This window comes from Poecilia latipinna, unplaced genomic scaffold (assembly GCF_001443285.1).
Source record: "Poecilia latipinna isolate Pla-1442-1.1 unplaced genomic scaffold, P_latipinna-1.0 Scaffold1586, whole genome shotgun sequence".
Taxonomy (NCBI): Eukaryota; Metazoa; Chordata; class Actinopteri; order Cyprinodontiformes; family Poeciliidae; genus Poecilia; species Poecilia latipinna.
The window spans coordinates 17615-36305 of NW_015114202.1; the positions used below are offsets into that span (position 1 = coordinate 17615).

The 18691-nt window shown below is 43.0% G+C and overlaps 1 protein-coding gene across 4 annotated transcripts in view; it reads left to right on the top strand.

Annotated features, from left to right (window-relative positions):
* The window catches only part of LOC106963821 (calsyntenin-1-like), a 31772-nt gene extending 13083 nt beyond the window's left edge, over window positions 1–18689 (top strand). The window contains exons 2-19 of one of the 4 annotated variants that reach the window (XM_015058950.1): window positions 1634–1756; window positions 4641–4670; window positions 6137–6332; window positions 7551–7759; window positions 8226–8375; window positions 8468–8653; window positions 8913–9161; window positions 9922–10043; window positions 10138–10300; window positions 10760–10810; window positions 11738–11895; window positions 13062–13210; window positions 13340–13584; window positions 14388–14558; window positions 14636–14781; window positions 14889–15024; window positions 15676–15860; window positions 18437–18689. In XM_015058950.1, the coding sequence (XP_014914436.1) occupies window positions 1634–1756; window positions 4641–4670; window positions 6137–6332; window positions 7551–7759; window positions 8226–8375; window positions 8468–8653; window positions 8913–9161; window positions 9922–10043; window positions 10138–10300; window positions 10760–10810; window positions 11738–11895; window positions 13062–13210; window positions 13340–13584; window positions 14388–14558; window positions 14636–14781; window positions 14889–15024; window positions 15676–15860; window positions 18437–18631 (2864 nt within the window). In that variant the 3' untranslated portion in view covers window positions 18632–18689. The remainder of the gene's footprint in view (window positions 1–1633; window positions 1757–4640; window positions 4671–6136; window positions 6333–7550; window positions 7760–8225; window positions 8376–8467; window positions 8654–8912; window positions 9162–9921; window positions 10044–10137; window positions 10301–10759; window positions 10811–11737; window positions 11896–13061; window positions 13211–13339; window positions 13585–14387; window positions 14559–14635; window positions 14782–14888; window positions 15025–15675; window positions 15861–18436) is intronic. The other 3 variants (XM_015058952.1, XM_015058951.1, XM_015058953.1) reach the window with 3 other exon arrangements.
* Window positions 18690–18691: the final 2 nt, after the last annotated feature.

The window sequence follows — 18691 nt, forward strand, 5'->3', positions numbered from 1 at the left end:
TATGAGCTAGGAAATTATTATGGGCCCCAACACCATTGCTAAAATCTTTAAAACATTTATTATTTATCCATTTATTTACCTGATTTGTGACGTAGGGCTGCAAAGTTTGCAAAAACAAGTCTGAAAAGTCTGCATGTACTGCTAACAATCTTTGCAAAGTGGAACACCGACATACCAGCTCCTGTTTTGATATGCTTTGTTGATCATGTGATCAGTGGATTGGGTCCAAAACACATTTTGCAGAACTAGTTTTTCACCTATTTTGGAAACTTGGTGTGTTAATTTGGAAATCTTTCTTCTTTGAGTTCAGTGTTACAGCAACATGCTGTACTCAGGTCTGTCTTACATGCCTGAGAAACTCGCATCAGAGAGCTGCAGCAGCCAAAGAGGCCTGTTTTTTTTTTTATTTCCACTGCGAAGGTTGAATTAAAACATTAAAGCACCTACATTTTTCCCCTGATTTGGTCAGCCTCAGAAATACTACAGGTTTTCACATTTTCCGGTGGGTTACATTTTATTTCTCAAATTCTGCAATGTCTTTTGCATCACGACAAAATAAAGTATAGAAAAATGTTTGTATTTAGACATTCAAAAGTGATTAATACTATTTAATAAATGATTAAACTAGTAATCTGTTAGTTTATCCATCCACCCACCCATTGGTTTGCTTATCCATCCATTCGTCCGTCTGTCCATCCAGTAGTTTTTGTAGCTTCTACATTTATAGCCTCGCTACTGTTTCCTTGCACACAATTTCTTGTCAACTTTTGCCTATTTTTATTATGAGAAAATGCGGTAAGAAGGCCTGAGACCTCTAGAAATATAAATGCAAAAAAAAAAAAAAAAAGTCTTCAAAAGCCACACAATATACACATTATTCAACAACAATGTCACAAATGCATGTTCTCCTAATGTGGCGCAGCCTGGATTAGGTCAGTCATTATATCTCTGCTCCTCAGTCTGTTGTCACCAAGTGTTAGCGTCACGTCTGCAGATCAGTAGCCCTTTAACGCCATTGTTCCCTCTCGTGGTGGAGGCAGGGCATATTGACTGTAAGAGTCACTCGCTGCAGCTTTTCCTGCTGTCTGCAGCCGGGAGGCTTCCCATGCAGACAAGCGGACAAGAACCCCAAACCTGACCTTGTCTTTATCATCTACTTGTTGTTTGGTCTGTTGCAGCTAACTAAACAAAAACAGTGAATCTGTCTTTTGAATGTTAAATATGTGGGAAAAAAAAAAAAAAACCCTCTCAGTTAGTATTATCTTGAAATAATCTGGTCTCCTTTCTGGAGGTTGAAAGATACTAGGGAAGAGGGTAGACGTAACACAGAAAGCGTTTTAATTCTTCTGCAGCGATGCTCGCGCCCGCTCCTCGTCGGCTCCCTGCTTTCTGCTGCAGGTTGTCTCTCCACTTCTAAAAATAACATTAAAAGCATCCCTAACCTCATTAAAAATGCATCCACGCCGCATGGGGGGGAGTGGGGGGATGGAGGAGGTAAAAGTCATTCCTGCATAGGAAGAAACTTGTTAAAAAAAAAAAAAAAAAGATCTGAATATGTCCACTTCTACGATCAGCTTATTGTTTTGTCGTCGTCGTTTGTCGGCTGATGTTTTCTCTCTCTGCTTCCTCGCAGTCAATAAGCACAAGCCGTGGATCGAGACGACGTACCATGGGATTGTGACGGAGAACGATGACAAGGTTATTCTGGACCCGCCTCTAATTGCGCTGGACAAAGACGCTCCTTTACGCTACGCAGGTGAGAGAGAAAGCTTAAACGCTGCCGCCGCTCGTTCGCCAGTTCATGACCAGCCCCGCTGTTGAGATCACCTTCAGGTCGTAAAATGAAAGAGAAAGCGATGTCACAATGCTCCTTTATGCAAAACAGCCGCGTGACTCACAGATGTAGATAGTCGGTATATATTATTTAAAGGCCGACAATGAATTATTCATTTTGTCAAATTCATTATTCTTCCCAAATAAGACAGAAGGACAGCTGTTCTTAACACGGAAGTAGAGCCTCTGATCTATTTTGAGCGCCAGGCTTTGAAATCACAAATGCATCATGGTTAATTTATGAAGGTCTCCCACCCTGCTGCGTGTTTTAATAAGTTTTAATTCTTCCCGGTGATGAATAAATCTGAGATAAACTGTTTGATTTTTTTTTTTTTTTTTTTTAACATTTAAAACAGCAGCTGACTCAGCATGAGGAGGTCAGGAACCGTTAAGTCTTACCTTGTTGCTTTAATTATGGTTTCGCTCTCTGCGGTGACACACACACACATGTGATTCAACCATAAGATTTTTATGACTTGCCTTTCATACTGATGGACATCTGGCTGCCATACAGCAAGATTGTCCCTTTTGATTTATCAGATCAGAATGGTTTTTTAAGGTTTTTTTTTTTTTTTGTTCTTCCCAGAGAGGGAGCCACAATTTATGAGTTTAATGGTATGAGGAAAACATTTGCTCCCGGTGTCTCTAATCACATCAGCATTGACTTTAGGTCGGGCCTTAAAGCAGCAGATGAGTTGCACAGTCTTTTATCTGCTTTATTGCTCCTCGTGCGATCGTCTTAATCCAAGAGTACTCGTCTTGAGTTCCCGTTGAGGCTTCAGCTGCCGCGTTTTCAACCAAAAACAGTCGGCATTTAAACGAAGAGGAAGGCGACGGCCACCGCTTAAAGCCGACCTCCGCACTGTCGCTGTTTTGAACGACGAGCCTGCAAAAACAGGGTGAAACGCTTCATCCTCTGCGTGATGATTGTCTCCCTTCACAGCATATTAGTGCTGAATACACATCTTGGTGCGCCCACCTCTTTCAACGGGGGGCTCCCCTTTTGATGAGCGGCATTTATGAACGGACTGTGTGTCCCTGTGAACCGTCTTTCTCTCTCTCTCTCTCTCTCTCTCTCTCGCTCGCTGTCTCTGTCTCTCTCTCTGTCTCTCTCTCTCTGTCTCTCTCTCTCTGTCTCTCTCTCTCTCTCTCTCTCTCTCTGTCTCTCTCTCTCTCTCTCTCTCTCTCTGTCTCTCTCTCTCTGTCTGTCTCTCGCTCTCTGTCTCTCTCTCTCTCTCTCTGTCTCTCTCTCTCTGTCTCTTTGCGAGCAGTCTGGCTTCACGTGGCTGCAGAGCTGATCTGCTCCATCACGCCAGATTCCCTCCATCTGTGCCAACTAAGAGGGTTCCCCATTAAGCCGACCCACAGGCCGCTCAGAGGCCCAATCAAATACACGCCTTTAAGTCAGATCAGAGTGAATAAATTCATGTTTGCAGCAGGAGAGTCGTGGTTTAAGTTAGCATGTGCTACAGTGCCTTTTAAACGTATTCGCAGCCCTCGAGTTTTTTCCATGTTTTGTTAGGTTATAAGCACATACTTATATTTAATTTACTGGGGTTTAATGTGGACGCAAGAATTGTGTAGCGGAAAGTAATTTTTTTTTTTTTTTTTTTACATTTTTCCACAGATACAAATCTGAAAAGTTTTCTTTATTTAAGATCCACATTTAGCAACAGCAAACCTGGCGCTGTTTTTCTTCCTCATGGTTTACTTCAATGAAACTGTTTCTAAAAGTTACAACAACAAAAAACTGAGCAGAACAAACAACATGGGAGAATAAATATATTTTCCGGTCAACTGTAGTATCATTCAGTTTATAACTGGGAGCTTGCATTATTTGCAGTTTACTAAAATATTGTTTCACCTGTTCTTTGTGGCCTCCACAAATCCGCCTGACAAGATGGAAGCCATTATTGGAAAAAAAGATACGAGAAATCCAGTTTGCAGCTACACAGGGAATGTAGCAAACATGTGGCAGAAGGCTCTCGGGTCAGATGAGAGCAGAATTTAAATCAAGAAACCCAGGAATTGCTTTGTTTTTTTGTCTTCCAACTTGGCAATTTTGTTTAACTTTGTCTGTCGTATAAAACCCAATAAAAAACATTTAAGTTTGTGCATCACAATCAAATGTGGGAAGTAAAGGTAGCAAACACAAGGCTAATGGATGACTATGCTATTAACCCAAAAAAGAAACACAAATCACGAATAATGACTCTCTTGATCTGCCAATTCAATTCCCGAGAATTGAAGGAAGAATTTGCAAAATGGATTTCCAAATGAACTTTTTAGAGAACATAAAAGCTGACGCTGTCCTCCGCCTTATTAATGAATAAATTTTAAGTTTGAGATAACTCTGGATAAAATATGGCTTCCCTGATTGCCTGCTTCCGAAACAAACGAAATCCCAAAAAACAAAACAACAAAAAAAAAATCCCTGAAGTGAACTAACGGAGGCCTTCACAGAAGCCTCCAGAGAGTTTTGTAGGAAATGTTGCTTGTAATGTGGCGAAACTCATCTGTAAACAAGATAAATGACTCACCCAAAGGCTGAGGGTGTGATCGTACAGTCTCTGGAAAGTGGGATTCTCACCTGTAACCTTATTGTCATCTCCAGGAAAAAAAAAAAAAAAAAAAAACGTTTTATGTGCTTTTAAAAATTCACTTTTTTTAAAAATTCGGAGAAAGCCTTCTCTTTACCATGAGCTTTTCTGATGTTGGTTGTGTTAGTGTACAGCTCAAGAATGTCTCTTCTTTTCCTCAACGTGTCTTCTAACTTTCTGGGTTTATCTCCTCTCCCCTCCTCGTAGAGAGTTTTGAGGTGACCCTCACCAAAGAAGGTGATCGTGGGCTTTTTTTTCTTCTGCCTTGTGCTTATTTTTTTTTTTATTTTTTTATTTTTATTTATTTTTTTACGATTAACCCACTAACATAAAAAAGCAGCATCCACACTTTTTACACAGAAACTCCTATCATGCTCTGTAATTGACCTCCTCGTTTGTTTCTCGCTGGTTCTTTCCCCCCCTCTCCTCCCGCCTCACTTTGACTATTTTTATTTTTTTTTTAAAGAGCTGAAACAGCTGGATGAAAAGTGTGATGTGGGGACTGACTGCTCTTAGAAATATCTGTGCATGAGACATCCATTGCAGTTTGCAGACCCTAACAGTGCATCAGCTGTCACCTCGAGAACTAAAACCACCTTTGAAAACAGGAGTTCTCTTGTCTTTCTGGCGCCATTTTGTCCAGCAAGTTCAATTAAAAATAACCTTGCCAGCTTTTAAAACGTTCATTAATGAGCCAAAGCTAAATCCTCCAGCAGAATTTGACTCCAGTAAAAGATAAAAATACACGCAGATTTCCTGAAGGTGCTACACGTGCTCACCATTGGGCTTCTCCTCTTGCAAGCACTTGAGAGTAACTCCTGCAGATTTCTGTGAATTTGCTGAGATTGTTAACCGATGCAAACTCTCTCTGTCGCTCTCTTCGCTGCAAAGCTTCTGTTTTTTGCATCCCTCGCCTCGGTGGATCTCTTTTGAGTTTAATTCTCCGCCACTAATCCCAACCATTAGCATGGCTGCAGTCGTTTGATGTGGATGTCAAGCAAGTTGATATTTCTAACCCCAGTTCTCATCCAGTGCTTTTTGTTTTGGATCCTGTTATCGTGCTGGTTTAGTTTCCGTATGATTTCATGGGTTTGTTTTGCAGTTGTTTTTTGGATGAGAGGCAGGCAGAATTGCACAGGAAGACTTTCTTTAAATGGTGCAAACTACTTACAGGAAGTGTTCTTTTTTTTGTTTTGTTTTTTCTTTCACAGATTTTATTGGTGGGTGGAGGGGGGGTGTTGATTGATGAATTGGTGTTTTATCACCTTTATGTTTAATTTTTTTATTTTGTTTATCTAATATGCCTTTATCTTTGTATTCACTTCTTTTAAAGCTCTCTTTCACGACTTCCGTTTGTTACAACATCCTGAGTGCTCCTGTGAAATGCCTGTCCACGTTTTTTTTTTTTTTTTTTCTTCAGTTTCCGCCTGCATGACTGGATGCACTGATTTTCAAGTGGCTTGGAAATTAAAACAAAGTTATCTCAAATGTCCCACTCCCTCACCCCCGACTACTCACCCACTTGATGTGCGGTTTGGCTTCCTCCACAGACTCCATGCACTTCTCTACCTACAACCCCTTGGTTCCCAAAATCTGTGGCTGTTTGTTTATTTTTGCGTGGATTTTTCTTTTTTTCATTTTATCTAAAATTTGATGTCGCATCTCTCATCAGCTGTTCTGAGCAAGCTCCCTTTTGACTCCAGGTGAGATTTGCGGCTTCCGGATCCACGGGCAGAACGTCCCCTTCGAGGCAGTGGTCCTGGACAAGTCCACTGGCGAGGGGGTCATCAGGGCCAAGGAGAAGCTCGACTGTGAGCTGCAGAAGGAGCACACCTTCACCATCCAGGCCTACGACTGTGGAGAGGGTCCTGATGGCGCCAACATGAAGAAATCACACAAGTGAGTCAAGCCTGGCCACGTCAGACGATCCCTGATTTGATAGTCTGTTTATAGACTTTAACCTGGATTTAAAGAAAATCTTACATTCACAGATTTACTGCATTATTACATGCACTGTATAAATAAACACAGAGGCATTTTTACTCACTGTAATTAAAACATACTAAATATTTTCTGCTAGTTTATGTTTCTCTAAATGCCAGAATACTGACAGAGATATTTTTTTTTCTTGATTTTTCTAAACGTCAGAACCTTGTGTGATCAAAAGAGAAACACGTGGATGTACTTTAAGCCATACATCCCAGCTATTTGTAGTTCAGTATTTGCATATTCACCTGTTTGTGAAGTGATCTGTGAAATGCAACTCCAATTTATGCACAGATTTTTTTTTTACGTAGAGTAAATCTAAAACCGTTAACAGAAAACCCAGCTTGGGCAGCTGATAAACCGAGGCACATTGCTACTTTACGCGCTATTGGATGTCGCTTGCAAAGCAGCCAATCGAGGAGCCCCGTTTATTTTCTTATTGATTGGATGGACCAGTAAGAGCAAAGATAAGGAAGACTGCAGATTTTGGCTCCTGCGGTCACGCTAACTCTATCTCCACTGCTCGTATTAGTATATACGAGCAGACTAAATATATATTTAGACTAAATATATATTTAGTCTGTGAAATAGTTGTTGCTTAGTTACATGTGATGTTTTACCTTTTTGTTTGCAAACTTAGTGCTTCATTATGCTGCTGCTGCATGGTTTTCTGCTGGTTTTTTGGCTTTGACAGATTTGATAAATTACTGTAAACTCTATTGTAGTTGTAGTAACATTTTTTATGTAGCTTTTTACAGGATGAAAGTAATAAGAAATAATTAGTAGAATTACACAATTGCTTGAAAGAAATTATAATTTAAAGAGTTTCTCCAGAGTGAGCTTTTTCTGACTGAACAGAGGATAAATCAGGAGGTAAGATCTTGCTTGGCGCTGCTTGACGCGACGCCAGCCACAGTAGAAGATAATTCGTTTTATCTGCTCTTCACTACAACTCCTCTCTTAGAAACAATCTAAAGAGAAACTGAAAATAAAATTTATTGTATTCAATTTGAGTGAAACTCCTGGTAAACACACAAATAGACCTTTTGATTTCCCTTGCATAGTGAAATGCTTCTACTAAAATCCTCGCCGCTGATTAAAACGGCCCAACCGTGTTCCTGCTCCCCTCAGGGCGACCGTCCACATCCAGGTGAACGACATCAACGAGTACTCCCCAGTGTTCAAGGAGAAGACGTACAAAGCCACCGTCATCGAGGGGAAGAAATACGACAACATCCTGAAGGTGGAGGCGGTGGACGCCGACTGCTCCTTCCAGTTCAGCCAGATCTGCAGCTACGAGATCGTGACGCCCGACGTTCCCTTCACCATCGACAAAGACGGTGAGGACCTTGAAGGAGCGTGCCTTTGTCTTTGCCCGCTTGGGAAACGGATCGGCACGCGGCTGAGATAATGGGTTGTATTGACACGGATCACGGAGTCTATCGATTTTGTGTGCAAACTGACGCCACGAGGGTTTCATTTAAAATTCAGCGCAAGCAATTTCAGCTTTCTGTAAATATTATCCAGGGTGGTCGGTATTTTCTCATCATGTCTGTTTCTTGTATTTCTTTGTTGGAAAAACGGCACAACAGAATCAACAGATAAGAAGGAACTAAAGACAGTTCAAAAATGGCACCTCAACAACAGTGTCCATCCATCTCCTTCTTTTCCTTTACTTCAACAATTTAATATTTTTGGGCTGTTTGTGAGGGTCTTATATTTGTTACATCTCTATAGCTTAGAAAAATGTCATTTTCATCAGAGAAATGGTCAAAACTTGACCCCCTTTGTTGTTGTCTTCGTCAGGCTTTATTAAGAACACTGAGAAGCTGAGCTACGGCAAAGAGCACATGTACAAGCTGACCGTGACCGCCTACGACTGCGGGAAGAACCGAGCTTCTGAAGACGTGTTGGTCAAAATCAGCATAAAGCCCACCTGCAGACCCAGCTGGCAAGGTGTGAAAGTCAAACTTTCCATACTACTTTACAACTCTACGCAGATTATCCCTCCTTTAATCTCTCAATTCTCCTTTTCTCTTGGTTCTCAGGTTTCAATAAGAGGACTGAGTATGAACCGGGCACCGGTAGCCTGGCTCTTTTCCCCAGCATGCACCTGGAGACCTGCGACGTGCCCATCACCTCCGTCCGGGCCAGCATTGAACTGGAAACCAACCACATTGGAAAGGGCTGCGACCGTGACACGTACTCTGAGAAGTCACTGCACAAGCTGTGTGGTAAATGCACAAACGCTCCGCTGGAAATGCTAAGAATTTGCAGTAGAATATGTCGTCTGCAATAAAATAAATATTTTATTTTTGTTAGGCATCGTTTTTCACCTCTATTGTTAACTTAATCCGCCTTTCCATCTGTTCCCTTATAAAGACATGAAACTTAACTTGTTAAAGTTGCATGTTTTCAAGTTTATAGCATATGCACACAAAACAGAGTCCAGTGTAGATACGTAAATCTGCTTCTGCCGTCGTCGTATCTTAGGAGCCAGCTCCGGCACCGTGGAGCTCCTCCCTGCTCCGAGCAGCTCTGCCAACTGGACGGTGGGACTGCCCACTGATAATGGACACGACAGCGACCAGGTGTTTGAATTCAACGGCACCCAGGCCATCAAGGTGCCCGATGGTTTGGTGAACGCCAACCTGAAGGAGCCCTTCACCATCTCTGTGTGGATGAGGCACGGGCCCGGCTCCCACGACAAGGAGACGATCCTCTGCAACTCGGACAAAACAGGTAGAGGTCTATGATAATCTGATACTCTGCAGAAAAACGGCGTCGCTCTGATCAGATCAACAAAAGTCGGCGTTGTTCTTCAGGTGATAGTAAGGCCGACTTTGTAATCATCTTTATGTGTCTCTGATGGTTCAGGCCTGATCTAACTGACTCTAGGTCGTTCCTCTTTAGGTCAGTGCATCTGAAAGCTGAGTGTCTGAGGTCAAACTTGTGACGAGTTCCCTCGGCATCTCATTACCGCCGCGCACATTTGGTCTGCTAGTTCACGGGATTAAAATAGCCGCCGTATCTCTGGCTCAGACTTAACGCCGCGGTTCTAATCAGTGTTTGTGTTGCGCCGACTGGAGCGTGCAAGTCCTCGCCCTCACCTCTGCTCACTGACCGCGCTTCCTTTTATTTTAGAGACTACACGATCAGTCACAGGCCACCTTGATCTTATTTTCTGTAAAGTCTCTGGTGTGATCCGTGAGCAGGCGGCCGTGGCTGCTTATACAAGAAGGATTACATCAGAGCGGCTGCGTCCCGGACAGGACGCTCCGAGGCCCGTGATGTCAGCGCACCATCAGTGTGACCTCTCTTTAGCTCCGAGTCACAGAAGCATGAATCCCGCCCTTGTGGGTCACCACACGTTAAAATTTTCTTGCTCTGATGAGAACAAAGTAGTGTTGTTTTTTTTTTTATTTATTTTTTATTATTTTAAGGAGATTATATGAAAGGTAGGGTCTAAACCTGATCTTTTTCTCGTTCTTCCTACCTGCAGATATGAACAGACACCACTACTCCCTCTACGTTCACAACTGCAGGCTAATCCTTCTCCTCCGCCAGGATCCGTCCGAGGCGGAGAACTACAAACCAGCAGAGTTCCACTGGAAACTCGACCAGGTCCGCCGCTGCTTCTCAAACCGAGCTCCGTTTGCTCTCGTACAGCTTTTCAACTCTTTTTCTTTTTGTCTTTTTTTAACTGCCACGTTTACAGGTGTGTGACAAAGAGTGGCATCATTATGTGCTCAACGTGGAGTTCCCCACCGTTTCTCTGTTTGTGGACGGGACGGCCTTCGAGCCCTTCATGGTCACAGAGGACTACCCACTGCACCCCTCTAAGATCGAGACTCAGCTCACCGTTGGGGCCTGCTGGCAAGGTAGACACTCTGATTCCCTTCAGGTTGTTTAATAAGCATTCACGGTTTATATCGGGGGTTTCCAACACTGTCCGCTGTCCTGGAGATCCACCTCTGTGTCTCTCAGTGACAGTCACCGAAAACCCTGGTTTACATAGATTGAAACAGACAAATTTATATGACATAATACTATGATATAAATTGAATTTTGAATTGACTTTCAGTTCAAGAGGTGTGAATGCTTTCGTAAAGCACTGTATGATGATGAAAATAGTAAAACTATCTAGCAGTACTCTTTACAGTCTGTTTTGTATTTTGTTTAGTCACTAAATGTTGTTTTTACTCTTCCTGGGAATCTCTACTGATGCAGCATGATCTTTTTATTCTCTAGCATCTGTAGTCTCTCCTGCAAAAAAAAAAAAATCCTCAACCTTCCTTCCTCTCTCTTTCCCTGCTCTCTCGTTCTCCGTCCAATTACAGAAAACTCGGGACATGACAATGACACTGAGGCGGCCCCTGAGACCACCTCAGGTTGCTTAAGTCTTTCCCTTCCTCCTCAGACATGTCCATGTGTCCACAACGTCCCGCCATGCTAACAGCTTAACCGCATCTTCACGCCATTTTTAACTAGAATGACAGGAACATTCTAGATGGAAAAGATCGTTGTTTGCTTGTTGATCGACGCTTTTTACAGCATGATGGGCTGCTTATAAGTTTTGCGATGCCGTCCTACCTGTTTTGTTTTGTTCTTCTTTCATTTTCTTCACCTTCTTTTTAATAATTTATTTAGATCTTCAGCAGTCGGGAGGTTTGTCCTCTATTTCAGCCGACACTCTGTCTCCAGCAGAACAGAAATAGAAACGTAAAGAGCACAAAAACAACTCCGATCCGGCTGCGTGTTTTCCTCCATACCGTTAAGTGTGGCCTTGTCAAAACTCCTGCATATCAGATAACAAACCTGCAGTAGGCTAAAAATACACACGTGGCTGAAGGTTCGCCTGACCTTGACATGTGCGGTTTGGGGCTAACGCTGCAGAAATTAAAGCTCAGTTTTACTGATTACATTTGTCAATATCAACATTTTCCCGTCTTGAAATTCTGTCGTTTGTCACGATTTGCTGAGAAAAGCAGATTTTTTTGATTTTTTATTTTCCTCTCCTTTATGTCTTTTTGTTGTTGCAATATCTTTATCCACAGTACGTTCGTAGCTCCACTTCATTGATTTAAATGTTGCATGTGCTGCAGGCATACATTAGCTCATCCATCGTCTGCCTGTCTCATCCTCCGGGCCTCGGGCCTTTAAGGGGGGCATATACTAACTTGCATGAACTTCATTCATGCCGGCTTTGCTCATTGAGACACCACGCTTCCATTGTCAGCTCTGAAACATTGAAATCCCCTCTTAAGTAGCTCACTCATTTTTGCGTTGTTCCATTTTTTCCGTACTTTCCCAACCAGGCGGGAACGCCCGAATGGCTCAGTTTTTCCGAGGAAACCTTGCAGGCTTGATCATCCGCTCCGGCAAGCTGGAGAACAAGAAGGTGATCGACTGTTTGTACACCTGCAAAGAAGGCCTGGATGTGCAGCTGCCTGAGGAAGTGGCTTCAGCGGTGAAGGTGAGGGAGCGGAGTGGCTCGTGCAGGCTGGTCAGTTGCTTTTAAAGACGTATCGCACGGATCGAAGCTGTTTGTTTTGTCCACCATACTGATTTTTTTGGTTTTTTTTGTTTTTTGTAATATATTACATAATATGTGTAATTTGTTAGAATATAATACAGGAAGATACCAGAACTGCTGTGAGCAGAGCAGAGGCAAACCCTCACTGTGTGAGAGAGCGATCACTGCCAATAGGACTTAAATGAGAATTAACATTTTAAAATGTGGAAAAATGGCCACTACTTGTTTGGCATGGCTAACATTATAACCACAGTCTCTGTACGTATTTTCTCTAGAGTAGGGGTGTCAAACTCCGGTCCTTGAGGGCCGCTGTCCTGCAGTATTTAGATGTGCCACATATACAAAACACTGGAATGAAATGGCTTACTTACCTCCTCATTGTGTAGATCAGTTCTCCAGAGCCTTGCTAATGACCTCATTATTCTATTCAGGTGTGGTGCAACAGAGGCACATCTAAAAGTTGCAGGACAGTGGCCTTCCAGGACTGTAGGAGCATATAGATTCTCTGGAATATAGAGCTAGAGAATATAGAGCCGTATAATCCAGTTTGTCTCACATCAGGCAGAGATGGTTTTATCATTTTGAATGGTCAAAATGATAAAACCATTCCCCTCTCCTGTACTCTGTTCAGCCTTCCTGTTATCTGCCAAAAGTCTTGCTCTCTTCCACATTTTACAGCATGAATAAATGACACTTTGAAAATTGTTTCCTTTTAAAGAACTTCGTACATCTTTGTGCCTCCTCTGACACTATTTTAAGCACCACAACTGTAATTGACCCAGCTAAGAAGCAGATCTAGTCACAACTTCCACACTGAAGGCTGTTCTTCTGTCACAAGACGCCTCTCTGTGTGAATTATAAAAGAAGGAAGTGACTAGAAGGGTTTAATGATGCTGAAAAGCAGACGGGTAAGGGTTAAATACTTTTTTAATTGTCTCATAAGTAACCTGTACAACTACGTGTCTGCACACTGTTGTAAAGGCGAGTCCGTAGGCGTAATGGTTCAACTTCCAGAAATTTTACACTTGAAGATCTGTTTTAGGTAAATAAAAAAATAAACTTTTGGGTTCAGTTATGTAAGCTCCTACTTCATTTCCTTCACTTAGGTTGATTTCAACCCCAGCCAGTCCTCTCTGACAGTGGAAGGCGACGACATCGGCGCCTTTGACAAAGTCATGCAGCACATCTCCTACTTAAACTCCCGCCAGTTCCCAACTCCAGGCATTAGGCACCTCCGCATCTCCACCACTGTCAAGTAAGTGACAGAAGCAAAACGTAATTTATCTCAGGAGCCTGTGAGTGGACGGCATGCGCACTAAATTAGAGGACAGGGTTTCTTTCATCTACCACCGTGATTTCAGGGTATTTGTCAACTCTTCGCCAGGTGTTTGAACGAGGACGCCTGCGTGGCGGTGCCGGACGCTGAAGGCTACGTGATGGTGCTGCAGCCCGAGGAGCCGAAGATCAGCCTGAGCGGCATCGACCACTTCGCCCGCAGCGCCGCCGAATTCGAGAGCCAGGAAGGCGTGACTCTGTTTCCCGAGCTTCGCATCGTCAGCACCATCACCCGGGAAATGGAGGCCGACGCAGAGTCTGAAGCAGCAGAAGGCGCCGACGACGACCCCACAGGTAAGGGACGCCTGGACCTTCAGACAAGACGTCACAGTTTAGAAAATTAGTCCAATATTTAGTCGTAATAAAACGAAAGCAATCAGACATGTTTTCAGCCAGAGTGTTGGCATAACACGGTCTGTGCATTTATTCATTTAAATGGAGTGAAAGTCTTGATCCGAGCTTTAATTTTCAGGCTTTGCTGACATGCTTTCTTCTTGAATAAATAACCTGGAAGGCTGAAAGGTTTATAACAGCGTAGAGATACTGTAGCTGGCAGTAACTTTGCCTGGAGGATGAGGGAACTGTACAGACACAATGAGACTTTTGGGAATCAGAGCTAAGTTGTTTATTTGTGGGCGTGGCAAGCGACCAGCCGTGCCATCTGTCGGGCTTCCACATGGGTTAAGACGAGGAAGGACAATAGACATGCTCCAGAGCCGGCACAGATACACGGAGGTACAATGTGCTGTTGTGAGCAGCACACTGGCATATGGGACAAAGGGGGCTTAGCAAGATCAGTTGCTCTTACTCGCTTTAATTTGACCCAACTCTCATGACCGGACAGCAAACAGGGTCACAGTCGATGTTAAAAATCATTTAATTGTAGTCGCCGGAGAAATGAATTTGCTGCAACAAAAGCTAGACTGCATGTTCAAGCTTTGAAACTAGACAAATCAATATCAGGTGGCAGGCTCTAACCTTTAATGCAGCTCTTAAATAATGTAGAAACACCTGTGAAATATGCTTCAAATGCTGTCTTGGGAATGTGTTTGTGTGTTTTGTTTTGTTTTGTTTTTTTTATGCTGGGTTTCTTTCAGTTCAAGAGACAGTTGTGTCGGAGGAGATCATGCACAACTTGGACTCGTGTGAAGTGTCTGTGGTGGGAGATGAGCTGGACGGCGAGCACGAGAGCCTGGAGGTGGACGTCTCTCAGCTGCAGCAGCGCGCCCTGGAGATGAGCTCGTCTAACCTGGGCCTCGTCATAACTGGTACACAACATCACAGATGGATAGCTTCCACCGAAATCAGGCTTTTATGTACTTGAGCTTCTCTGCGTGTCTTCCAGGCGTGAACACCATGGCCAACTATGAGCAGGTCCTGCACCTCATCCGCTACAAGAACTGGCACACCGAAGCGCTCTTTGACCGGAAGTTCAAGCTGGTCTGCTCTGAACTCAACGGTCGCTACATCAGCAACGACTTCAAGGTTGAGGTGGGAACACTCTTAACACATCACCGTCGTTTCTATGAATCGCCGACAACCTCAAAATGCCCTGTTTGAGAGGAGAAGTTGACAGGCGAGGCCTCCCTTCTCTTTAGGTTAATGTGATTCACACGTCCAATCCTGTAGAGCACGCCAACAACGCCATGGTGCAGCCCAACTTCATCAATCCTGTCCATCACGCCTCTGTCGATCTGTCTGGTCACAACCTGGTCAACGCTCACCAGGCTTCGGGTACTGAAATCTGTGGAACATTCTGATTTTTTTTTTTGGTTTGTTTTAATCATGCTAACACTGTCTTTGTGTTACGTTGCTCAAAACCTGATAAAACTGTGTTTTAGCTACATGCGTCTCACCGGTTTTAATAGGCAGATGGTATTGATGCTAAGTGTTGAAATCAAATCTGTTTAATTAAAGCTCTAGAAATGATCCGGTCTGCTAAAAGGCGGGCGCCGCTGCAGATGGATTACTGCGTATTTAGCCAAAGTAGGGCGTCTGTGAAACACGAGTTTGTTTTTTTTTTTTTCCCTTTTAGTTTCATTTTATGGTGTTGGTTTAAGGTTTACACTTGAGCTCAAGTCTGTGACATCTGCACCGGCCAGGTTTGGAGCTCAACCTCGTATTCTAGCCTCTGGTATCTGACAAACACTCCCGGTCCAGAGCAGAGATCCTATCTGGATCACATTGGGGAAAGTGGAGCAGTTTGTCGGGAGACAGGAAAAGCTATTTAAAGAAAACACACACACACACACACACCTTGAGCTCCTAGACGCCTTCATGTGGTCGCTGCTGTCCTTGAAATGCTCTTGCGCCTTCCTGCATAAAACCGGAATCCGTCTATCAATCCCCCCCGCTGCTTTCTGATTCGGGCTGTTTTCTCTGCAGTGGTCCCCAGCGCCGCCACCATCGTCATCGTGGTGTGTGTGAGCTTCCTGGTGTTCATGATAATCCTGGGCGTGTTCCGCATCCGAGCTGCACACCAGCGCTCCATGAGAGACCAGGAGAGCGGCAAGGAGAACGAGATGGACTGGGACGACTCGGCCCTCACCATCACAGTTAACCCCATGGAGGTAGGAGAAAAAATAGAAAAAAAAATGCAAAATGAGATGAAATGTTTCACTGTTTAACAAAAGATTTTTTCAGCTTTACACTTTAGTTGTCCTGTGTGATGCTGCGACTGTGTCCTAGTCCTGATTATTAGAAGCCGTGATGGAGGGACATTGTTGCAGAACTAGAGTTGCATTTGAAACAGGAATGAATCAGTGATTTTTGTGTTTTTTTCCACTGTTTATGGCAAGAGAAACGGGTTTGTTGTCCCATGTAAGCCACCATTATAAATCTCAGTATTTTGGCAGGCGTAAATACATGAAAAAATGAAATTCAATCACTTTTTGAACAAAGGATAGCTAAAGGAAGTCCTTTTTTTAATAAGTAAAAAAGAAATTATAGGCTAACGTTACCATTTAACTTAAATTTTAACTAATTTATCCCTTTGGGATCAATAAAGTAGTTTTGAATTGAATTGAAAATTCTATTAAATCATCTTTTTAAAAAACGGTCTCTGCATGAGAAACATTTAGAGAGCGAATGTTGAGATTGGTTTCGTTTTCATCTCAAATCCCTTAAAATATAAGAAAAGCTTTTCTGTTCAAAAACATGTCAGTGAAGCGAAACACAAAATACTAAAAACTGAACAAGAAATAAGAGCATTTGTTTAAACTGTGTCTCGGTTTAAAAAAACAGAATATGAGAAGTACAACAAACAAAGGATGCATGTTTTGAATTTCTATACATTCTGTCTTGTATAACATCAGAGAAACACAAAAGTACAAAGTTATAAAAGACACCATGCAGTCAACAATTGCAAAAACCAGTAAACATTACATTTTGATGAGTTGACCAAAAATAAAACCGAAATAAAATTAAACTAAAATAAAAGTCAGAAATCCTCAGATTTGGCGCTAAGAACAAGATGGCTGCTGAGTCCTCTCACCATAATTGTTCCTGACTCCTGACAGATTTTACCTGCAGTGCTGACACTGATGCTGCGCGTCACCTCTTTTCACCCCGCACACATTCATTTTAAAAACAGCTGCGTGGGTTTACGATGGACGTGTTTTGTGAAAGGGGCTGGAGGCAACGTGATCACGTAAAACCGCAGAACAGAAACTTGAAAATAAATAAGAAAGATAAACGACAAACCGGACCACATCTCAACATGAGGATGGCTGAAATGCAAAGAGGAGACAAAGAAGCTCACGACCAGGAGAGGAAGAAAGCAGGAGGTAAAGGGGAACTCTCAAGCTAAGATCAACAACTGTAAATGCATGAAACTTAACCATAAAGCAGTGTTGAGGAAAAATTGATGCTCACAACCCCCTTTCAGTCCAATCTGGCTGAACTGTTTTGGGGGGAAAAAAAAAAAAAAGAGAGAGAATCAGTACAAATTTGAGTGTCTACATTAGTAAAACTTTTGGAGGCATCCTCTAAAAGCCCCGGGGCAACTCAGTACAAATGCTTTGATTTTTAACTTTACAACAGTTGTAAACCTTTAAAAATTCAGCTTCACAATTATGGACTACTCTTTGTTGATCTGTCCTGTAGCATTAGTAACATCAACAAATAGTTTTAAAATGTCGTAACACTCTATAAGATAATTTTCTAGTGTTAAATCAAATGGAAATATCTTGGACTGGATGACACAGTGTCATACATGAATAATATAAATCACAGTTGGCCACAAATGACTGAATATTTGACTGTTTTTGTCTGATTTTCAAGCAACTATATTCAAAATGTAATGTACATTTTTACACTGCTGCTAAATCCCTAAAAGCAGCACCAAAGAAGTGGCCAACAATTTTACAATGTTACATGCACCCCTTATATATCAGTGGCGCTTTCAGTTAAACATGACAGCAAAACTGGGTGTAAAATACCCTTAAGTTAGAGTGCACCAAAAAAATTGTCCCTGATTTCCTCAACTTTGGGAGATGATGGGTGGATCCTCACAGGTGAAGCCAACCTGATCCACCGATCCCATCTACCTCAATAAAGATCTAAAAATAATCTACTGTCCTCTGTTGCTCCGCTGTGAGCGAAGTTTGACTGACAGACCCGCCAGGTTATTTACGTCTGCAGTTATCGACAGCTGTTGCCAAGTCTTGCTACGTCTAGCAACAATTCAGACAAAAAAAAAAATTGGTATTGGCCAAAATTGGAATCAGCTTCTTAAAGATTTCTAATCTGTGATTGGCGAGAAAACAGCAATCGGTGCACCCCTACTGTTAATAGTCAGGGAGGGGCAGGTTGCTTGAAAACTGCTGTTAAAGCTGCAATCCGTTCGCTGTCTTGCCGTTTCTGCACTCATTTGCCATCCCTCCTCCTCTAAGCTCTCGAATTAGCTTTCAGGCCAACCCTGCATTTTATGATGATGGCAGCCGAGGGATGAGAGGAGATCATTAAGTAGAAAGGAGGGAAAACGACTACCAGAGCTGCGTAGACCACAGACGAAGCACCTTTACGTGCAAACAAACACGCTTGGGACGTATCTTGCCTGTTTTTTTATTTTCTGTTTGTTTGTTTTGTTGTTGCATTGGTGACCAAAATCCCCCCTTCCCCCATTTTCCTGCACCCTGTGATGCAGACGTACGAGGACCAACACAGCAGCGAGGAGGAGGAGGAAGAGGAGGAGGAGAGCGAGGACGGGGAGGAGGAAGACGACATCACGAGCGCTGAGTCAGAGAGCAGCGAGGACGAGGAGGGCGGCGAGCCAGAAGACCAGCAGGGGACCAGCAGACAGCAGCAGCTGGAGTGGGACGACTCTACCCTCACCTACTGAGACACACCGAGCCCCCCACACACACACACACACACACACACACACACACACACACATATA